The sequence below is a fragment of the Heterodontus francisci genome, chromosome 27 (genome assembly GCF_036365525.1).
Source record: "Heterodontus francisci isolate sHetFra1 chromosome 27, sHetFra1.hap1, whole genome shotgun sequence".
Taxonomy (NCBI): Eukaryota; Metazoa; Chordata; class Chondrichthyes; order Heterodontiformes; family Heterodontidae; genus Heterodontus; species Heterodontus francisci.
Window position 1 is genome coordinate 47,655,792 of NC_090397.1, and position 17,551 is coordinate 47,673,342.

General features: G+C 54.3%; 1 protein-coding gene across 4 annotated transcripts in view; it reads left to right on the top strand.

Moving 5' to 3' along the window:
- Positions 1-17,551, top strand: part of dennd6b (DENN/MADD domain containing 6B) — a 131,080-nt gene that overhangs the window by 105,812 nt on the left and 7,717 nt on the right. For 3 of the 4 annotated variants that reach the window (XM_068059294.1, XM_068059295.1, XM_068059296.1), the window contains 2 exons: positions 1,544-1,653; positions 6,337-6,439. In XM_068059294.1, coding sequence (XP_067915395.1) covers positions 1,544-1,653; positions 6,337-6,439 — 213 coding nt within the window. Of the gene's footprint in view, positions 1-1,543; positions 1,654-6,336; positions 6,440-17,551 lie in introns of those variants that run through there. The other variant, XM_068059297.1, reaches the window with a different exon arrangement.

The following is a 17,551-nucleotide window of genomic DNA, read 5'->3' on the forward strand; positions in this document are numbered from 1 at the left end:
ATTCAACAGCTTTTAGGGAGAGAGTTCCAGGTTTCTGCTACACTTTGAAGAAATGCTTCCTGACATCAACCCTGAATGGCCTAGCTCCAATTCTAAAGTTAATCTCCTTTGTTCTGAGCTCCCCCACCAGAGGAAGTCGTTTCTCTCTCTCTCTATCCTATCAAATCCTTTAATCACCTTAACATCTCAATTAGATCACCCCTTAATCTTCTATATTCCAGTTATACAAGTCTACTTTATGCAACCTGTCTCATAATTTACCCCTTTTATCCCAGGTATCATTGTGGTGAATCTGTGCTGAATCCCCTCCAAGGCCAGTGTATCCTTCCTGAGGTGCAGTGCTTGGAAATGAATGCAGTGCTCCATATAAGATCTACCCAGAGCTTTGTACAGCTGTAGCGTAACTTCCACCCCTTTATATTCCAACTCCCTTGAGATAAAGGCCAACATCCCATGAGCCTTTATAATTTTTTTTTGTATCTGTCCACCAGCTTTTAATGGTTTATGTACTTTAACCCCTAAATCTCTCTGATGCTCTACAGTTCCTAGCTTTCTGCCATTTAGAAAATATTCGGATCTATGTTTCTTTGGTCCAAAGTGGATGACCTCACACTTCCCCACTTTGAACCCATCTGCCACAGTTTTGCCCACTCACTTAATCTATCAATGTCCCTTTGCAACTTTTTGGTCTCATCTATACTATTTGCTGTACAACTTAGCATCATTAACAAACTTGGATGTACGGCTCTCTGTTCTTTTGTCTGAGTTGTATATAAACATAGTGAAAAGCTGAGGCCCCAGTACATATCTCTGGGGGACACTAGTCAGATCCTGCCAATTTGAGCACGTACTCATTATCCTGACTCTCTGTCTCCTGTTAACCAATTCCCTATCCAAGCCAAAAGGTTATCTCCAAATCCATGCGCCCTTTTTTTTGATCCTGGGATGTGAGTGTCACTGGCAAGACCAGCATTTATTGCCCATCCCTATTGTTAGCAGTCTCTTATGTGGAACTTTATCAAATGCATTTGGAAAATCCATATTATGAACGTCCGTAGACAGTCCCTTATCTACCATGTTAGTTACCTCCTCAAAAAATTTGGCCAGGTGAGTTAAACGTGATTTACTCTTTACAATCTGTTCTGGCTCTCGCTGATCAGCTCACATTTGTCCAAGTGCTCAGCCACACTGTTCCTAATGTAATGTTAAAAGATGCAGCAAGTTGTGCACCAATGCATGCAGTGACGTGCCACCGCTGCATGATGCACTGATGCATGCAGTGCTAGTGCAAGGGTTTGCAACTGCTCCATGTTGTTCATCAGTTGGTGGATTGAGGTGAAAGTCAGAAGCTCAGGGTTCTGTGGCAGAGGAACTTGGGGTGGTAAATACTGAGCTGCTGCCATAGAGTGACAGTAGGTAGTGGTGCTTTGGGAACAGGTAATAATACGTTGCCAAGAGTTCAGAAGGTTCTCGTGTATGAAAAGAAATGCTCATCCCAGTGGAAAGAAAATTCTATTATTTCTACTGCTTTTTTTTCTGACAGAACCCACCGCAGATCCGCCCCTTTATCAAAGAAGAATTCATGAAGACACTGGAATATGCTGGACCACAACTGACCTCTGTGCAGAAAGGAGATTGGGTGGGATTATACAGGTAGAGCATGACGTTAAATCTAACTGCAAACCTGGCTGTGTAAGTGAGGGAGCTGTAAAGTATTGAAACCTTTTATTTGGGGGTGGAGAATCACTTTGGTTTGAAAATCATTTACCTCATCAAAGCCATTTTGTTTGGTCTATGTCAAAAACTCTATCTTAGTTCCTGATCCCAACCCTTTTCCCACATGCCATCTCAAGTTCAACCCAACAGTGAACAACCTTGGCGTTCTGTTCTACCTTGTGTGAAACAGGAAATCCCACATCCACTTCATGACCAAGGTGGACAACTTCAACCTCCAAAACTTTGCTCTCATGTCATTCCCACTGCTGCTGAAACCATCACCTGCACCTTTGACTTTAGCCTTGGATTGTCAATGACTCCCTGAGTTCCACCTTGTGTAAACTCCAACTCATCTGGAATTCAGCAGCAGGCATTCTATCACACAAAGTATCACCTGTGTACCCTGTCATTGCCAACCTATCTTTCATTACATTGATATCAAAATCTGCATCTTGTCTTCAATTCTTTCCATGGCTCTGCACTCTCCACCTGTGCAACTTCTCTCCTGTCCTGTATCAATGCTCTGAATCTCCCAACACTGCTCTGCTGTACTTTGCCTGCCGCTCCTCCCCCACAACCATCCCACCACTCCCACCCCCACAATACTCTATTAGTGAGGCAGAGCCGGCAGCCAGTTAGCTCCACACTCTGGAACTCGAATTTTCATAAGTCCTTCTCTTGACACCTCTCCCCGTCTTCAAAAACTTCTCCCCACCTTAAAATTCTTCCTTAAAACCCATCACCACGATTGCTATCTTCATCACTTTTTTAGAGTTTAATTTGTATCAACTGCAAACATGAAGAACTTGAACCTTATGTCAATAACTTTATATCTGAATGAAGATTTGAAATCAGAATTATAAAATGATGCAGGACAGAAGGAGGCCATTCATCCCATCGTGCCTGTACCAGCTTTTTGAAAGAACTCTCATACTACTGTTCTTTCCCCAAAGTTCTGCAAGTCTTTCTTGTTCAAGTATTCACCCAATTCCCTTTTGACAGTTATTATTGAATCTGTTTCAACACTTTCAGACAGTGCATTCCAGATCATAACAACTTGCTACTTAAATAAGTTTCTCCTTGTCTTGCCTCCGGGTCTTTTGTCAATCACCTTAAATCTGTGTCCTCTGGTTATCAACTCTTCTGCCATTGCAAATAGTTTCTCCTTATTTACTCTATCCAAACCATTCATTATTTTGAACACCTCTGTCATATCCCTCCTTAACCTCCTCTGCTCTAAGAAGAGCAACCTTAGTTTCTCCAGTCTATCCACATAATTGAAGTCCCTCATCACTGGTCCCATTCTAGTGAATCTCCTCTGCACCCTCTCCAAGGCCTTGACGTCCTTTCTGAGGAATGCGCAGAATTGCATGCAATACCCCAGCAGGGACTTAACCACTGATTTATAAAGGTTTAGCATAACTTCCTTGCTTTTTGAACACTATGCCTTTGTTCATAAAGCCAATGCAACACTTCACACTTCTGTGTTAAATTTTATCTGCCATGTGCCAGCCCATGCTGCTTCCACTGTTTGGAAAATTGCCCAGGTATGTCCTGTCCACAAAAAGAAGACAAATCCAACCCAGCAATAACTGCCCTATCAGCCTATTCTCAATCATCAGCAAAGTGATGGAAGGGGTCATTGACAGTGCTATCGAGCAGCACTTGCTCAGCAATAACCTGCTCACTGATGCTCATTTTGGGTTCCACCAGGGCTGCTCAGATCCTGACCTCATTACAGCCTTGGTCCAAACATGGACAAAAGAGCTGAACTCCAGAGGTGAGGTGAGAGTGACTGCCCTTGACATCAAGGCAGCATTTGACAGAGTATGGAATCTAGGAGGCCTAGCAAAACTGAAGTCAATGGGAATCGGGGGAAAACTCTTTACTGGTTGGAGTCATACCTAGCACAAAGGAAAATGGTTGTGGTTGTTGGAGGTCAGTTACTCAGTCTCAGGACATCACTGCAGGAGTTGTTCAGGGTAGTGTCATAGGCCCAACCATCTTCATTCAGCTGCTTCAATGACCTTTGCTCCATCATAAGGTCAGAAGTGGGGATGTTTGCTGATGATTGCACAACGTTCATTACCATTCGCAACGACTCAGATATTGAAGTAGTCTGTGTACGGATGCAGCAAGACCTGGACAACATCCAGGCTGATGTGTGGCACAAATGTAACTTATACTTAAGTGCCAGGAAATGACCATCTCCAACGAGAGAGAATCCAACCATCTCCCCTTGATGATCAATGGCATTACCATTGCTGAATCCCCCACTGTCAACATCCTGGGGTTATCATTGACAAGAAACTGAATTTGACCAGGCACTTAAATGCTGTGGCTACAAGAGCAGGTCAGAGACTGGGAATTCTGCAGTGAGTAACTTGCCTCCTGTCTCCTCAATGCCTGTCCACCATCGACAAGGCACAGGTCAGGAGTGTAATGGATTACGCTCCACTTGCTGGAGGGGTGCAGCTCAAACAACACTCAAGCAGATCGACACCACCCAGGACAAAGCAGCCTGCTTGATTTGCATCCCATCCACCACTTTTGACATTCACTTCCTTCACCACTGAGGCACAGTGGCAGCAGTGCGTACCATCTACAAGATGCACTGCAGCAACTCACCAAGGCTCCTTCGACAGCACCTTCCAAACCTGCATCCTCTACCACCTAAAAGGACAAGGGCAGCAGATGCATGGGAACACCACCACCTGCAAGTTCCCCTCCAAGCCACACACCATGACTTGAAATTGTATCGCTGTTCCTTCACTGTTGCCAGGTAAAAATCCTGGAACTCCCTTCCTAACAGCACTGTTGATGTACCTACATCCCAAGGATTGCAGCGGTTCAAGAAGGCAGCTCACTACCACCTTCTCAAGGGCAATAGGCATGGGCAATAAATGATGGCCTAGTCAGTGATGCCCACATCCCATGAACATCCAGGAAGCTCTAGCTATGGATGGCCTTCCTTTCCCTCTTCTGGGAGCATGTCTGGTCTGTACCTGGACTATCTCCTCTTTGAAGGCCTCCCATTGCTCATTTCCTGTTTTAACTGCTAATCCTTGTTTCCAATGCACCTAGGTCAGATCTCCTTTTCAACTCATTGAAATTAGCCCTCATCCAGTTGAGCCATTTTACATTTGATTGATCCTTGTCCTCTTCCATAACAACTCTAAACCTGATGATATTGTGATCACAGTTTGCCAACTGCTCCCATGTTGAAATATGCTCCATTTGCCTCCCTTCATTCCCCAGAACCAGATCCAGCGTTGCTTCCTTCTTCATGGGCTGGAAACACATTATCAAGAAAATTCTCTTGTACACATTTCAGGAATCCCTCCCTCTTTGCCCTTTACACTGTTGTTTTCTCAGTCTATATTTGAATAATATCCCTCATTATCAGTACTCTGTAATTCTTGCATCTTTCTGAAATTTGCCTACAAATTTGCTCCTCTACCTCCTCACCACCATTTGGTGGCCTGTAGTATACATTCAACAGCATAATAGCTGCTCTATTGTTCCTTAACTTATTTGGTTAGCATTATGTCTTTGAACCCTAATGTATATCACCAGTTTTCAGTGCTGTAACAGTATCTTTGATCAATATTGCTACCCCTTATTTCCTTTCCTATCTTTCCTAAACACTTTGTAACCAGGAATATTAAGTTCTCAATCCTCCCCTTGAAGGATATAATGGGTGGAATTTTATGCTGGCGGCGGGGTCTCGACGTCAGGGGAAACTGACGCCGAGGTTCCCACATCGCCTCTTGTATGGAAGGCCTGTCGAATTTATTGTCAATCAGGCACTTAACTTGATAGCGGCAGGCCTTCCGTATGATTTAGGACCCCGTCGCTGGAAGTCCTGGCCTTGCAGAGCTGCCGGCCAATCGAGGCCAGCAGCTGCCGTGCCACTATGGAGGCAGTGGCTACTGCTGTAGCTGCAGCAACCAGACACCGAGAAGAGGCCCTGGAATCAGGCTCAAGGTAGGTCAGGGCAGGTGGGGGACGCGGAGAGGGAGTTCGGCAGCCAGGACAGAGAGGTGGTCCTCACCCATTCCCCCGCACCCCTCGCAGCCGGAAAGCAGCCCACACAGTTTTTCGTGATGTGCTTTCTGTGCGGCAACAGGATTGCCTGATGCACGGGTAATTGTGACTGCTGTGGGAAGAGGAACTTACTTGGGGATTAATTACCCAGTTAAAGGCCTCAATTGGTGGTGGGGCAGGAAGGAGGAAGGCCGTTCACAGGCCTTTCCCCCCCCCCCCCCCCCCCACCACCCCGACTAAATTTCGGCGAGAGGCAGGGTGGTGCGGGGTCCCCCCAACCACCATCCCACTTGATTTTATGCTCTACCAGCTTCCAAACCCGCCGTGGAGAGAGCATAAAATTCCACCCAATGTGTCAAAACAAAATACACGGACCGTTTTTAACATTGATTTTTGGATTTTGTAGAATGAGATGGCACAGAAGGAGGCCATTTGGCCCATTGTGTCTATGCTGGAGTTGTAAAGTTAAAGACCGTTGAGCCCATTGCTCGTTATCTATTTGAACTGATGAATCTTTATGCTCCAAGATCTAGAAATAGGCACTACTTGCTATTTGTTTTCTTGAATTGACAGCCGTTTTTTCAAATCTCCTAACTTTGATGGTTGGTTTCGTATGAGATACCAGGAGATGTGTAAGAAGCTGGAGATTCTTCACCTTGAGGTGTTGTGTGAGGCAGTAAGTATGGACCATTGTTGAAGATATTATAAAATAGGTTTGGAAGAGGATGGCCTTTCATACCAACCTTACCATGTATTCACTGCAACAACAACTTGCATCAATACAGCACCTTTTAACATGGATGTCCCACAGCACTTTACAGAAGGAGAAGAAAAACTGGCTATGGAGGAGAGATTCAGAGGGGTGACTGAAAATTAGGTTGAAAAGATGAATTTTGAGAAGGCTTTTAAAAAATGAAGACACATAGGGGTGCTGCGGGCATTTCCAGATAATAGGGCCAAGATCATTAAAGGTTTTGATACCAGTGACAGGTGAATGGAGGTGCCAGAGCTGGAGGACCAAAGGGTGCATGTCTGGGGATATCATGCTGAGAAACCTAAAGTAGGGTTGAGCTAGGCTGTGGGGAAATTTGAAAATGAACCCAAGGATTTTAAAAGTAATATGTTGGGGGACTGGGTGATGGTGTTGGTCTGTGGAAAAAGGAGTGATGAGTGACTAGAATCTTGTGGAGGTCAGATGATGGGTGGTGAAGGATGTATTTATGCTCTTGTATTTGAGATCACACTTGTGGGAAAGTCCCAACTCCCCATATCTTTGAACTTATATTACATAGGCTCGAGATCAATGTTAGCTTTCAAGAACAAGCTCTGGATAATGAACAGTAAACTCTGTTAGTGCTGGAATTTATCCTATGCCTACAAGGGATTTCTATTCGTTATTTGGTGTTGGGGGATAACTTCACACCCCATGTTAAATTTTTAAAAGTGTGAATTTATTAACCAATTAATGGAGAAATTAATAACCTAAGTCGTCTTTGTACCTATTGGTACAAGATAACCTGTTTCTACCACTGATTTGTAACCAGCAGATTGAGCTCTGGATTACTTTCATAACAATGTCCCTGTTTACATGGACCGGTTCTTAGCCTGGCTCGCAACTCCCTAGCAGGAAACCTGGCTAGATGTGATAGAGAGGCCATTGTATCTCATTGGATGTCAATATCTCGAGTCGTTATTCAGAGACCAGAATTTGTCTCTGCTCACTGAGACTGTCTGGAGTGGGACTAGATCCCAGAACCTTCCAACTCTCAGGTGGAATGAAAACACTGGCCTACCTCCCAATCTAATACTGTTCTAGTAGTTTTACAGCTCATGATGAGTTCATAGAATAGTTACAATGCAGAAGGAGGCCATTTGAGTCATGGAGTCCATGCTGGCTCTAAATAAGAGCAACTTATCCAGTTGCACTCCACTGCGCTTTCTGCATAGCCTTGCAATTTGTTTTCCCTTCAGGTGCTTATCCAGTTCCCTGTTGGAAGCCACAATTGAATCTGCCTCTATCACTCTTTCAAGCAGTGTATTCCAGAACGTAACCACACGCTGCTTAAAAATGTTTTTGCTCATGTTGCCTTTGGTTCTTTTGCCAATCACATAAAGTTTGTTTCCTCTGGTTCTCCACTCTTCCGCCAATGAGTTGGAGGATGTGCTGTTTTGTAAGCATACACATCATGCCATGTAACCTGCTAGTATTATGATTGGAGGCTCTGTGTTATGGTGAGAATTAAGTCAAATTCAGGAAGTGCAAGCCTGGAGAAAATTTCTAACATTCTAGCCAATTACCTGCAATATTGCACACAGGAAGTCAAGACCACTGTGTTTATCCAGATGTGGCGGGACAGTGGGGAGCAGGAGCAGGGGCGGAGAGCAAGAGTGGGAGCCAGAGTACGCGCTTGGAAGGGGCGAGAGAGTAGGGGGCAGGGGAAGGCAGGCCTAGTTCAGTATCTGGAACCCCAGCAACAAATTTCTAATAGAATTCTGTCGAGTTCTCCCGATCTACCACCTCAGTAACAGCACAAATTGTCATAGAATCAGAGAATCTTGCAGCACAGAAGGAGGCCATTTGCCATCTTGCCTGTGTTGGCTCTTTCGTAGAGCTGTTCAATTAGTCCCAAACCCCAGCTGTTTCCCACAGAATTTTCCTCTTAAGCTATTTATCCAATTATCTTTTTAAAGTTACTGTTGAATCTGCTTCTACCATTTTTTTTAAGGCAACACATTCCAGATTAAAACAGCCAACTCTGTAAGAAAACAAATTCTCTTCATCTACTCTCTGGGTTTTTGTCAATTATCTTAAATTTGTAAACGCTGGGTATCGATCCTCCTGTCAGTGGAAACAGTTTCCTCCCTACTTACTCTTTTTTTAAAAAACCTTCATAAGTTTGAACACATCTATTAAATCTCCTTTTAACCTTCTCTGCGCTAAGGCAAACAAACCCAGCTTTTCTCGTGTTTTCACATAAATGAAGTACCCTGTCCCTGGTACCATTCTGCACCTCTATAACAGGAATGTCCAACATACGCCCTGTGGGCCGAGATCTGGCCCGCCAAAGGTTTCCATTCGGCCTACAGGTATAAACTGTACCCGGGACTGTTCCTCATCACCTCGGTTCCATGGTGGAAGATGAGAAATTTCCCATTGTCTTCTTCTTGCAGACTGGCCTTTTTAAAAAAACATGCAAGTCAGTTTCACAGCTGACAGTTGCTGACAGTGGGAACAACCCGTTCCCAACTTCGGACAGTTTTTAAAGCCCGCCGGAAAATCCCAAATCTGTCCGAAATTGGGGAATGGCTGTTCCCACTGTCAGCTGTGAGAATGACTTGCGATTTTTCATAAAAGAAACTGATCAACCATCGGTTGAGCATTCCCGCTCTCTGTAACTGTGAGGGGGGGAGCAGAGAGAGAGAAGGAGAGAGAGGGAGAGAAGAGAGGAGAGAGGGGAGAGCGGAGAAGGAGAGAGAGGGAGAGCGGAGAAGGAGAGAGAGGGAGAGCGGAGAGGAGAGAGAGGGAGAGCGGAGAAGGAGAGAGAGGGAGAGCGGAGAAGGAGAGAGAGGGAGAGCGAGAAGAGAGAGAGGAGACGAGAAGGAGAGAGAGGGAGAGCGGAGAAGGAGAGAGAGGGAGAGCGGAGAAGGAGAGAGAGAGGGAGAGCGGAGAAGGAGAGAGAGGGAGAGCGGAGAAGGAGAGAGAGGGAGAGCGGAGAAGGAGAGGGAGGAGAGCGGAGAAGGAGAGGGAGGGAGAGCGGAGAAGGAGAGGGAGGGAGAGCGGAGAAGGTGAGGGAGGGAGAGCGGAGAAGGAGAGGGAGGGAGAGCGGAGAAGAGAGGGAGGGAGAGCGGAGAAGGAGAGGGAGGGAGAGCGGAGAAGGAGAGGGAGGGAGAGCGGAGAAGGAGAGGAGGGAGAGCGGAGAAGAGAGGGAGGGAGAGCGAGAAGGAAGGGAGGGAGAGCGGAGAAGGAGAGGGAGGGAGAGCGGAGAAGGAGAGGGAGGGAGAGCGGAGAAGGAGAGGGAGGGGAGAGCGGAGAAGGAGAGGGAGGGAGAGCGGAGAAGGAGAGGGGAGGGAGAGCGGAGAAGGAGAGGGAGGGAGAGCGGAGAAGGAGAGGGAGGGAGAGCGGGAGAAGGAGAGGGAGGGAGAGCGGAGAAGGAGAGGGAGGGAGAGCGGAGAAGGAGAGGGAGGGAGAGCGGAGAAGGAGAGGAGGGAGAGCGGAGGAAGGAGAGGGAGGGAGAGCGGAGAAGGAGAGGGAGGGAGAGCGGAGAAGGAGAGGGAGGGAGAGCGGAGAAGGAGAGGGAGGGAGAGCGGAGAAGGAGAGGAGGGAGAGCGGAGAAGGAGAGGGAGGGAGAGCGGAGAAGGAGAGGAGGGAGAGCGGAGAAGGAGAGGGAGGGAGAGCGGAGAAGGAGAGGGAGGGAGAGCGGAGAAGGAGAGGGAGGTGAGAGCGGAGAAGGAGAGGAGAGGGAGAGCGGAGAAGGAGAGGGAGGGAGAGCGGAGAAGGAGAGGAGGGAGAGCGGAGAAGGAGAGGGAGGGAGAGCGGAGAAGGAGAGGGAGGAGAGCGGAGAAGGAGAGGAGGGTGAGCGGAGAAGGAGAGGGAGGAGAGCGGAGAAGGAGAGGGAGGGAGAGCGGAGAAGGAGAGGGAGGGAGAGCGGAGAAGGAGAGGGAGGGAGAGCGGAGAAGGAGAGGGAGGGAGAGCGGAGAAGGAGAGGAGGGAGAGCGGAGAAGGAGAGGGAGGAGAGCGGAGAAGGAGAGGGAGGGAGAGGAGAAGGAGAGGGAGGGAGAGCGGAGAAGGAGAGGGAGGGAGAGCGGAGAAGGAGAGGGAGGGAGAGCGGAGAAGGAGAGGGAGGGAGAGCGGAGAAGGAGAGGGAGGGGAGAGCGGAGAAGGAGAGGGAGGGAGAGCGGAGAAGGAGAGGGAGGGAGAGCGGAGAAGGAGAGGTGGAGGGAGGAGCGGCGGAGAAGGAGAGGGAGGGAGAGCGGAGAAGGAGAGGGAGGGAGAGCGGAGAAGGAGAGGGAGGGAGAGCGGAGAAGGAGAGGGAGGGAGAGCGGAGAAGGAGAGGGAGGGAGAGCGGAGAAGGAGAGGGAGGGAGAGCGGAGAAGGAGAGGGAGGGAGAGCGGAGAAGGAGAGGGAGGGAGAGCGAGAAGGAGAGGAGGGAGAGCGGAGAAGGAGAGGGAGAAGGAGAGGGAGGGAGAGCGGAGAAGGAGAGGGAGGGAGAGCGGAGAAGGAGAGGGAGGGAGAGCGGAGAAGGAGAGGGAGGGAGAGCGGAGAAGGAGAGGGAGGGAGAGCGGAGAAGGAGAGGGAGGGAGAGCGGAGAAGGAGAGGGAGGGAGAGCGGAGAAGGAGAGGGAGGGAGAGCGGAGAAGGAGAGGGAGGAGAGCGGAGAAGGAGAGGGAGGGAGAGCGGAGAAGGAGAGGGAGGGAGAGCGGAGAAGGAGAGGGAGGGAGAGCGGAGAAGGAGAGGGGGGGAGGGAGAGGAGGGGGAGCGGAGAAGGAGAGGGAGGGAGAGCGGAGAAGGAGAGGAGGGAGAGCGGAGAAGGAGAGGGAGGAGAGCGGAGAAGGAGAGGGAGGGAGAGCGGAGAAGGAGAGGGAGGGAGAGCGGAGAAGGAGAGGGAGGGAGAGCGGAGAAGGAGAGGGAGGGAGAGCGGAGAAGGAGAGGGAGGGAGAGCGGAGAAGGAGAGGGAGGGAGAGCGGAGAAGGAGAGGGAGGGAGAGCGGAGAAGGAGAGGGAGGGAGAGCGGAGAAGGAGAGGGAGGGAGAGCGGAGAAGGAGAGGGAGGGAGAGCGGAGAAGGAGAGGAGGGAGAGCGGAGAAGAGAGGGAGGAGAGCGGAGAGGAGGGAGGGAGAGCGGAGAAGGAGAGGGAGGGAGAGCGGAGAAGGAGAGGGAGGAGAGCGGAGAAGGAGAGGGAGGGAGAGCGGAGAAGGAGAGGGAGGGAGAGCGGAGAAGGAGAGGGAGGGAGAGCGGAGAAGGAGAGGGAGGGAGAGCGGAGAAGGAGAGGGAGGGAGAGCGGAGAAGGAGAGGGAGGGAGAGCGGAGAAGGAGAGGAGGGAGAGCGGAGAAGGAGAGGGAGGGAGAGCGGAGAAGGAGAGGGAGGGAGAGCGGAGAAGGAGAGGGAGGGAGAGCGGAGAAGGAGAGGGAGGGAGAGCGGAGAAGGAGAGGAGGGAGAGCGGAGAAGGAGAGGGAGGGAGAGCGGAGAAGGAGAGGGAGGAGAGCGGAGAAGGAGAGGGAGGGAGAGCGGAGAAGGAGAGGGAGGGAGAGCGGAGAAGGAGAGGGAGGGAGAGCGGAGAAGGAGAGGGAGGGAGAGCGGAGAAGGAGAGGGAGGGGGAGAGCGGAGAAGGAGAGGAGAGGGAGGAGAGCGGAGAAGGAGAAGGAGAGGAGGGAGAGCGGAGAAGGAGAAGAGAGGGAGGGAGAGCGGAGAGAAGGAGAGGGAGGGAGAGCGGAGAAGGAGAGGGGAGAGGGAGGGAGAGCGGAGAAGGAGAAGGAGAGGGAGGGGAGAGCGGAGAAGGAGAGGAGAGGGAGAGCGGAGAAGGAGAAGGAGAGGGAGGGAGAGCGGAGAAGGAGAAGGAGAGGGAGGAGAGCGGAGAAGGAGAAGGAGAGGGAGGGAGAGCGGAGAAGGAGAAGGAGAGGGAGGGAGAGCGGAGAAGGAGAAGGAGAGGGAGGGAGAGCGGAGAAGGAGAAGGGAGGGAGGGAGAGAAGCGGAGAAGGAGAAGGAGAGGTGAGGGAGAGCGGAGAAGGAGAAGGAGAGGGAGGGAGAGCGGAGAAGGAGAAGGAGAGGGAGGGAGAGCGGAGAAGGAGAAGGAGAGGGAGGGAGAGCGGAGAAGGAGAAGGAGAGGGAGGGAGAGCGGAGAAGGAGAAGGAGAGGGAGGGAGAGCGAGAAGAGAAGGAGAGGGAGGGAGAGCGGAGAAGGAGAAGGAGAGGGAGGGAGAGCGGAGAAGGAGAAGGAGAGGGAGGGAGAGCGGAGAAGGAGAAGGAGAGGGAGGGAGAGCGGAGAAGGAGAAGGAGAGGGAGGGAGAGCGGAGAGAGGAGAAGGAGAGGGAGGGAGAGCGGAGAAGGAGAAGGAGAGGGAGGGAGAGCGGAGAAGGAGAAGGAGAGGAGGGAGAGCGGAGAAGGAGAAGGAGAGGGAGGGAGAGCGGAGAAGGAGAAGGAGAGGGAGGGAGAGCGGAGAAGGAGAAGGAGAGGGAGGGAGAGCGGAAGGAGAAGGAGAGGAGGGAGAGCGGAGAAGGAGAAGGAGAGGGAGGAGAGCGGAGAAGGAGAAGGAGAGGGAGGGAGAGCGGAGAAGGAGAAGGAGAGGGAGGAGAGCGGAGAAGGAGAAGGAGAGGGAGGGAGAGCGGAGAAGGAGAAGGAGAGGGAGGGAGAGCGGAGAAGGAGAAGGAGAGGGAGGGAGAGCGGAGAAGGAGAGGGGAGGGAGAGCGGAGAAGGAGAGGGAGGGAGAGCGGAGAAGGAGAGGGAGGGAGAGCGGAGAAGGAGAGGAGGGAGAGCGGAGAAGGAGAGGAGAGGGAGAGCGGAGAAGGAGGGAGAGGGAGAGCGGAGAAGGAGGAGAGGGAGAGCGGAGAAGGAGGAGAGGGAGAGCGGAGAAGGAGGGAGAGGGAGAGCGGAGAAGGAGGGAGAGGAGAGCGGAGAAGGAGGGAGAGGGAGAGCGGAGAAGGAGGGAGAGGGAGAGCGGAGAGAGGGAGAAGGGAGAGGGAGAGCGGAGAGGAGGGAGAGGGAGAGCGGAGAAGGAGGGAGAGGGAGAGCGGAGAAGGAGGGAGAGGGAGAGCGGAGAAGGAGGGAGAGGGAGAGCGGAGAAGGAGGAGAGGAGAGCGGAGAAGGAGGGAGAGGGAGAGCGGAGAAGGAGAGAGGGAGAGCGGAGAAGGAGGAGAGGAGAGCGGAGAAGGAGAGAGAGGGAGAGCGGAGAAGGAGAGAGAGGGAGAGCGGAGAAGGAGAGAGAGGGAGAGCGGAGAAGGAGAGAGGAGGGAGAGAGGAGAGCGGAGAAGGAGAGAGAGGGAGAGCGGAGAAGGAGAAGAGAGGGAGAGCGGAGAAGGAGAGAGAGGGGAGAGCGGAGAAGGAGAGAGAGGGAGAGCGGAGAAGGAGAAGAGAGGAGAGCGAGAAGGAGAGAGAGGAGAGCGGAGAAGAGAGAGAGGGAGAGGAGAAGCGGAGAAGGAGAGAGGGAGAGCGGAGAAGGAGAGAGAGGGAGAGCGGAGAAGGAGAGAGAGGGAGAGCGGAGAGGAGAGAGAGGAGAGCGAGAAGGAGAGAGAGGAGAGGGGAGAAGGAGAGAGAGGGAGAGGAGAAGGAGAGCGGAGAGGAGAGCGGAGAGGAGAGCGGAGAGGAGAGCGGAGAGGGAGAGCGGAGAGGAGAGCGGAGAGGAGAGCGAGGCAGAGAGAGAGCGAGAGGGAGAGAGAGCAGAGAGAGAGGAGAGGGGGAGCAGGGAGCAGAGAGAGAGAGAAGGGGAGCAGAGAGGGAGAGAAGGGGGAGCAGAGAGGGAGAGAAGGGGGAGCAGAGAGGGAGAGAAGGGGGAGCAGAGAGGGAGAGAAGGGGGAGCAGAGAGGGAGAGAAGGGGGAGCAGAGAGGGAGAGAGGGGGAGCAGAGAGGGAGAGAGGGGGAGCAGGAGAGGGAGAGAGGGGGGAGCAGAGAGGGAGAGAGGGGGAGCAGAGAGGGAGAGAGAGAGAGGGGGGGAGCAGAGAAGAGAGGGGGGAGCGGAGAGGGGGGGAGCAGAGGGAGCAGAGAGGGAGAGGGGAAGCAGAGAGGAGCAGAGGAGGGAGAGAGGGGGAGCAGAGAGAGGAGAGAGGGGGGAGCAGAGAGAGGGAGAGAGGGGGGAGCAGAGAGGAGAGAGGGGGAGCAGAGAGGGAGAGGGGGAGCAGAGAGGAGAGAGGGGGGAGCAGAGAGGAGAGAGGGGGAGCAGAGAGGGAGAGAGGGGGGAGCAGAGAGGGAGAGAGGGGGAGCAGAGAGGGAGAGAGAGGGGGAGCAGAGAGAGAGAGGTAGGGAGGAGGGGAGCAGAGAGAGAGAGAGGGGGGAGCAGAGAGAGGGGGAGCAGAGAGAGAGGGGGGAGAGCAGAGAAGAGAGAGGCAGAGAGGGGGGAGCAGAGAGAGCGGAGAGGGGGGAGAGCGGAGAGGGGGGGAGAGCGGAGAGGGGGGAGAGCAGAGAGGGGGGGAGAGCGGGAAGGGAGAGCAGAGAGGGGGGGAGAGCGGGAAGGGAAGCAGAGAGGGGGGAGAGCGGGAAGGGGAAGCAGAGAGGGGGGGAGAGCGGAAGGGAAGCAGCGAGGGAGAGGTAGGAGGGGGGAGCAGAGAGGAGAGGTAGGGAGGGGGAGCAGAGAGGGAGAGGTAGGGAGGGGGGAGCAAGAGAGAGAGGTAGGGAGGGGGAGCAGAGAGAGGGAGAGAGGGGGAGCAGAGAGAGGGAGAGAGGGGGGAGCAGAGAGAGGGAGAGAGGGGGAGCAGAGAGAGGGAGAGAGGGGGGAAGCAGAGAGAGAGAGGTACGGGGGAGCAGAGAGAGGGAGAGGGGGAAGCAGAGAGAGAGAGGGGAAGCAGAGAGAGAGAGGGGGAAGCAGAGAGAGAGAGGGGGAAGCAGAGAGAGAGAGAGAGAGAGAGAGAGGGGGGAGCGGAGAGGGAGGAGAGAGAGAGAGAGAGGGGGAGCGGAGAGGAGAGGGAGAGTAGGAGGGGGGAGCAGAGAGAGGTAGGAGGGGGGAGCAGAGAGAGGAGAGAGGGGGGAGCAGAGAGAGGGAGAGAGGGGGAGCAGAGAGGGAGAGAGGGGGGAGCAGAGAGGAGAGAGGAGAGGGGGAGCAGAGAGGGAGAGAGGGGGGAGCAGAGAGGGAGAGAGGGGGGAGCAGAGAGGGAGAGAGGGGAGCAGAGAGGGAGAGAGGGGGAGCAGAGAGGAGAGAGGGGGAGCAGAGAGGGAGAGAAGGGGGAGCAGAGAGGAGAGAAGGGGGAGCAGAGAGGGAGAGAAGGGGGAGCAGAGAGGGAGAGAGGGGGAGCAGAGAGGGAGAGAGGGGGGAGCAGAGAGGGAGAGGGGGAAGCAGAGAGGTAGGGAGGTGGGAGCAGAGAGAGAGGGGGGGAGCAGAGAGAGAGTGGGGAGCAGAGAGAGAGGGGGGGAGCAGAGAAGAGAGAGGAGAGAGGGGGGAGCAGAGAGGAGAGAGGGGGAGCAGAGAGGGAGAGGGGGGGAGCAGAGAGGGGAGAGGGGGGGAGCGGAGAGGGGGGAGCGGAGAGGGGGGAGCAGAGGGGAGCAGAGAGGGAGAGGGGGAAGCAGAGAGGGAGAGGGAGGAGGGGGGAGCAGAGAGAGGGAGAGAGGGGGGAGCAGAGAGGGAGAGAGGGGGAGCAGAGAGGAGAGAGGGGGGAGCAGAGAGGGAGGGGGAAGCAGAGAGAGAGCGTAGGGAGGGGAGCAGAGAGAGAGAGAGGGGGGAGCAGAGAGAGAGGGGGGGAGCAGAGAAGAGAGAGGGAGAGAGGGGGGGAGCAGAGAGAGGGAGAGGGGGGGAGCAGAGAGAGGGAGAGGGGGGGGGAGCGGAGAGGGGGGGGGAGCGGAGAGGGGGGGGAGCGGAGAGGGGGGGGAAGCGGAGAGGGGGGGGGAGCGGAAGAGGGGGGGGGGGAGCAGAGAGGGAGGGGAAGCAGAGAGAGAGAGGGAGAGAGGGGGGAGCAGAGAGGGAGAGAGGGGGGAGCAGAGAGGGAGAGAGGGGGGAGCAGAGAGGGAGGGGGAAGCAGAGAGAGAGAGGTAGGGAGGGGGAGCAGAGAGAGAGAGAGGGGGGAGCAGAGAGAGAGGGGGGGAGCAGAGAAGAGAGAGGGAGAGAGGGGGGGGAGCAGAGAGAGGGAGAGAGGGGGGAGCAGAGAGAGGGAGAGAGGGGGAGCAGAGAGAGGGGATAGAGGGGGGGAGCAGAGAGAGGGAGAGAGGGGGGAGCAGAGAGAGAGAGGTAGGGAGGGGGGAGCAGAGAGAGAAGAGGTAGGGAGGGGGGAGCAGAGAGAGAGAGAGAGGGGGGAGCAGAGAGGGGGGGAGCAGAGAAGAGAGAGGGAGAGAGGGGGGGGAGCAGAGAGAGGGAGAGGGGGGGGAGCAGAGAGAGGGAGAGGGGGGGGAGCGAGAGGGGGGGGGAGCGGAGAGGGGGGGGAAGCGGAGGGGGGGGGGAGCGGAGAGGGGGGGGGGGAGCAGAGAGGGGGGGAGCGGGAAGCAGAGAGGGAGAGGTAGGGAGGGGAAGCAGAGAGGGAGAGGTAGGAGGGGGGAGCAGAGAGGGAGAGGTAGGGAGGGGGAGCAGAGAGGGAGAGGTAGGAGGGGGGAGCAGAGAGGGAGAGGTAGGAGGGGGGAGCAGAGAGGGAGAGGTAGGGTGGGGGGAGCAGAGAGAGAGAGAGAGGTAGGGAGGGGGAGCAGAGAGAGGGAGAGAGGGGGGAGCAGAGAGGGGGGAGCAGAGAGGGAGAGGGGGAAGCAGGGAGAGAGAGGTACGGGGGAGCAGAGAGGGGGGGAGCGAAGCAGAGAGGGAGAGGGGGAAGCAGAGAGGGAGAGGGGGAAGCAGAGAGGGAGAGGGGGAAGCAGAGAGGGAGAGGGGAAGCAGAGAGAGAGAGAGAGAGAGAGGGGGGGAGCGGAGAGGGAGAGAGAGAGAGGGGGGGAGCGGAGAGGGAGAGAGGGGGGAGCGGAGAGAGAGAGGGGGGAGCGGAGAGGGAGAGAGAGAGAGAGAGAGGGGGGAGCGGAGAGGGGGGAGCGGAGAGAGAGAGAGAGAGAGAGAGGGGGGGAGCGGAGAGGGAGGGAGAGAGAGAGAGAGAGAGGGGGAGCGGAGAGCGGAGAGGGAGAGAGGGGGGGGGAGCGGAGAGGGGGAAGCAGAGAGGGAGAGGTAGGGAGGGGGGGAGCAGAGAGG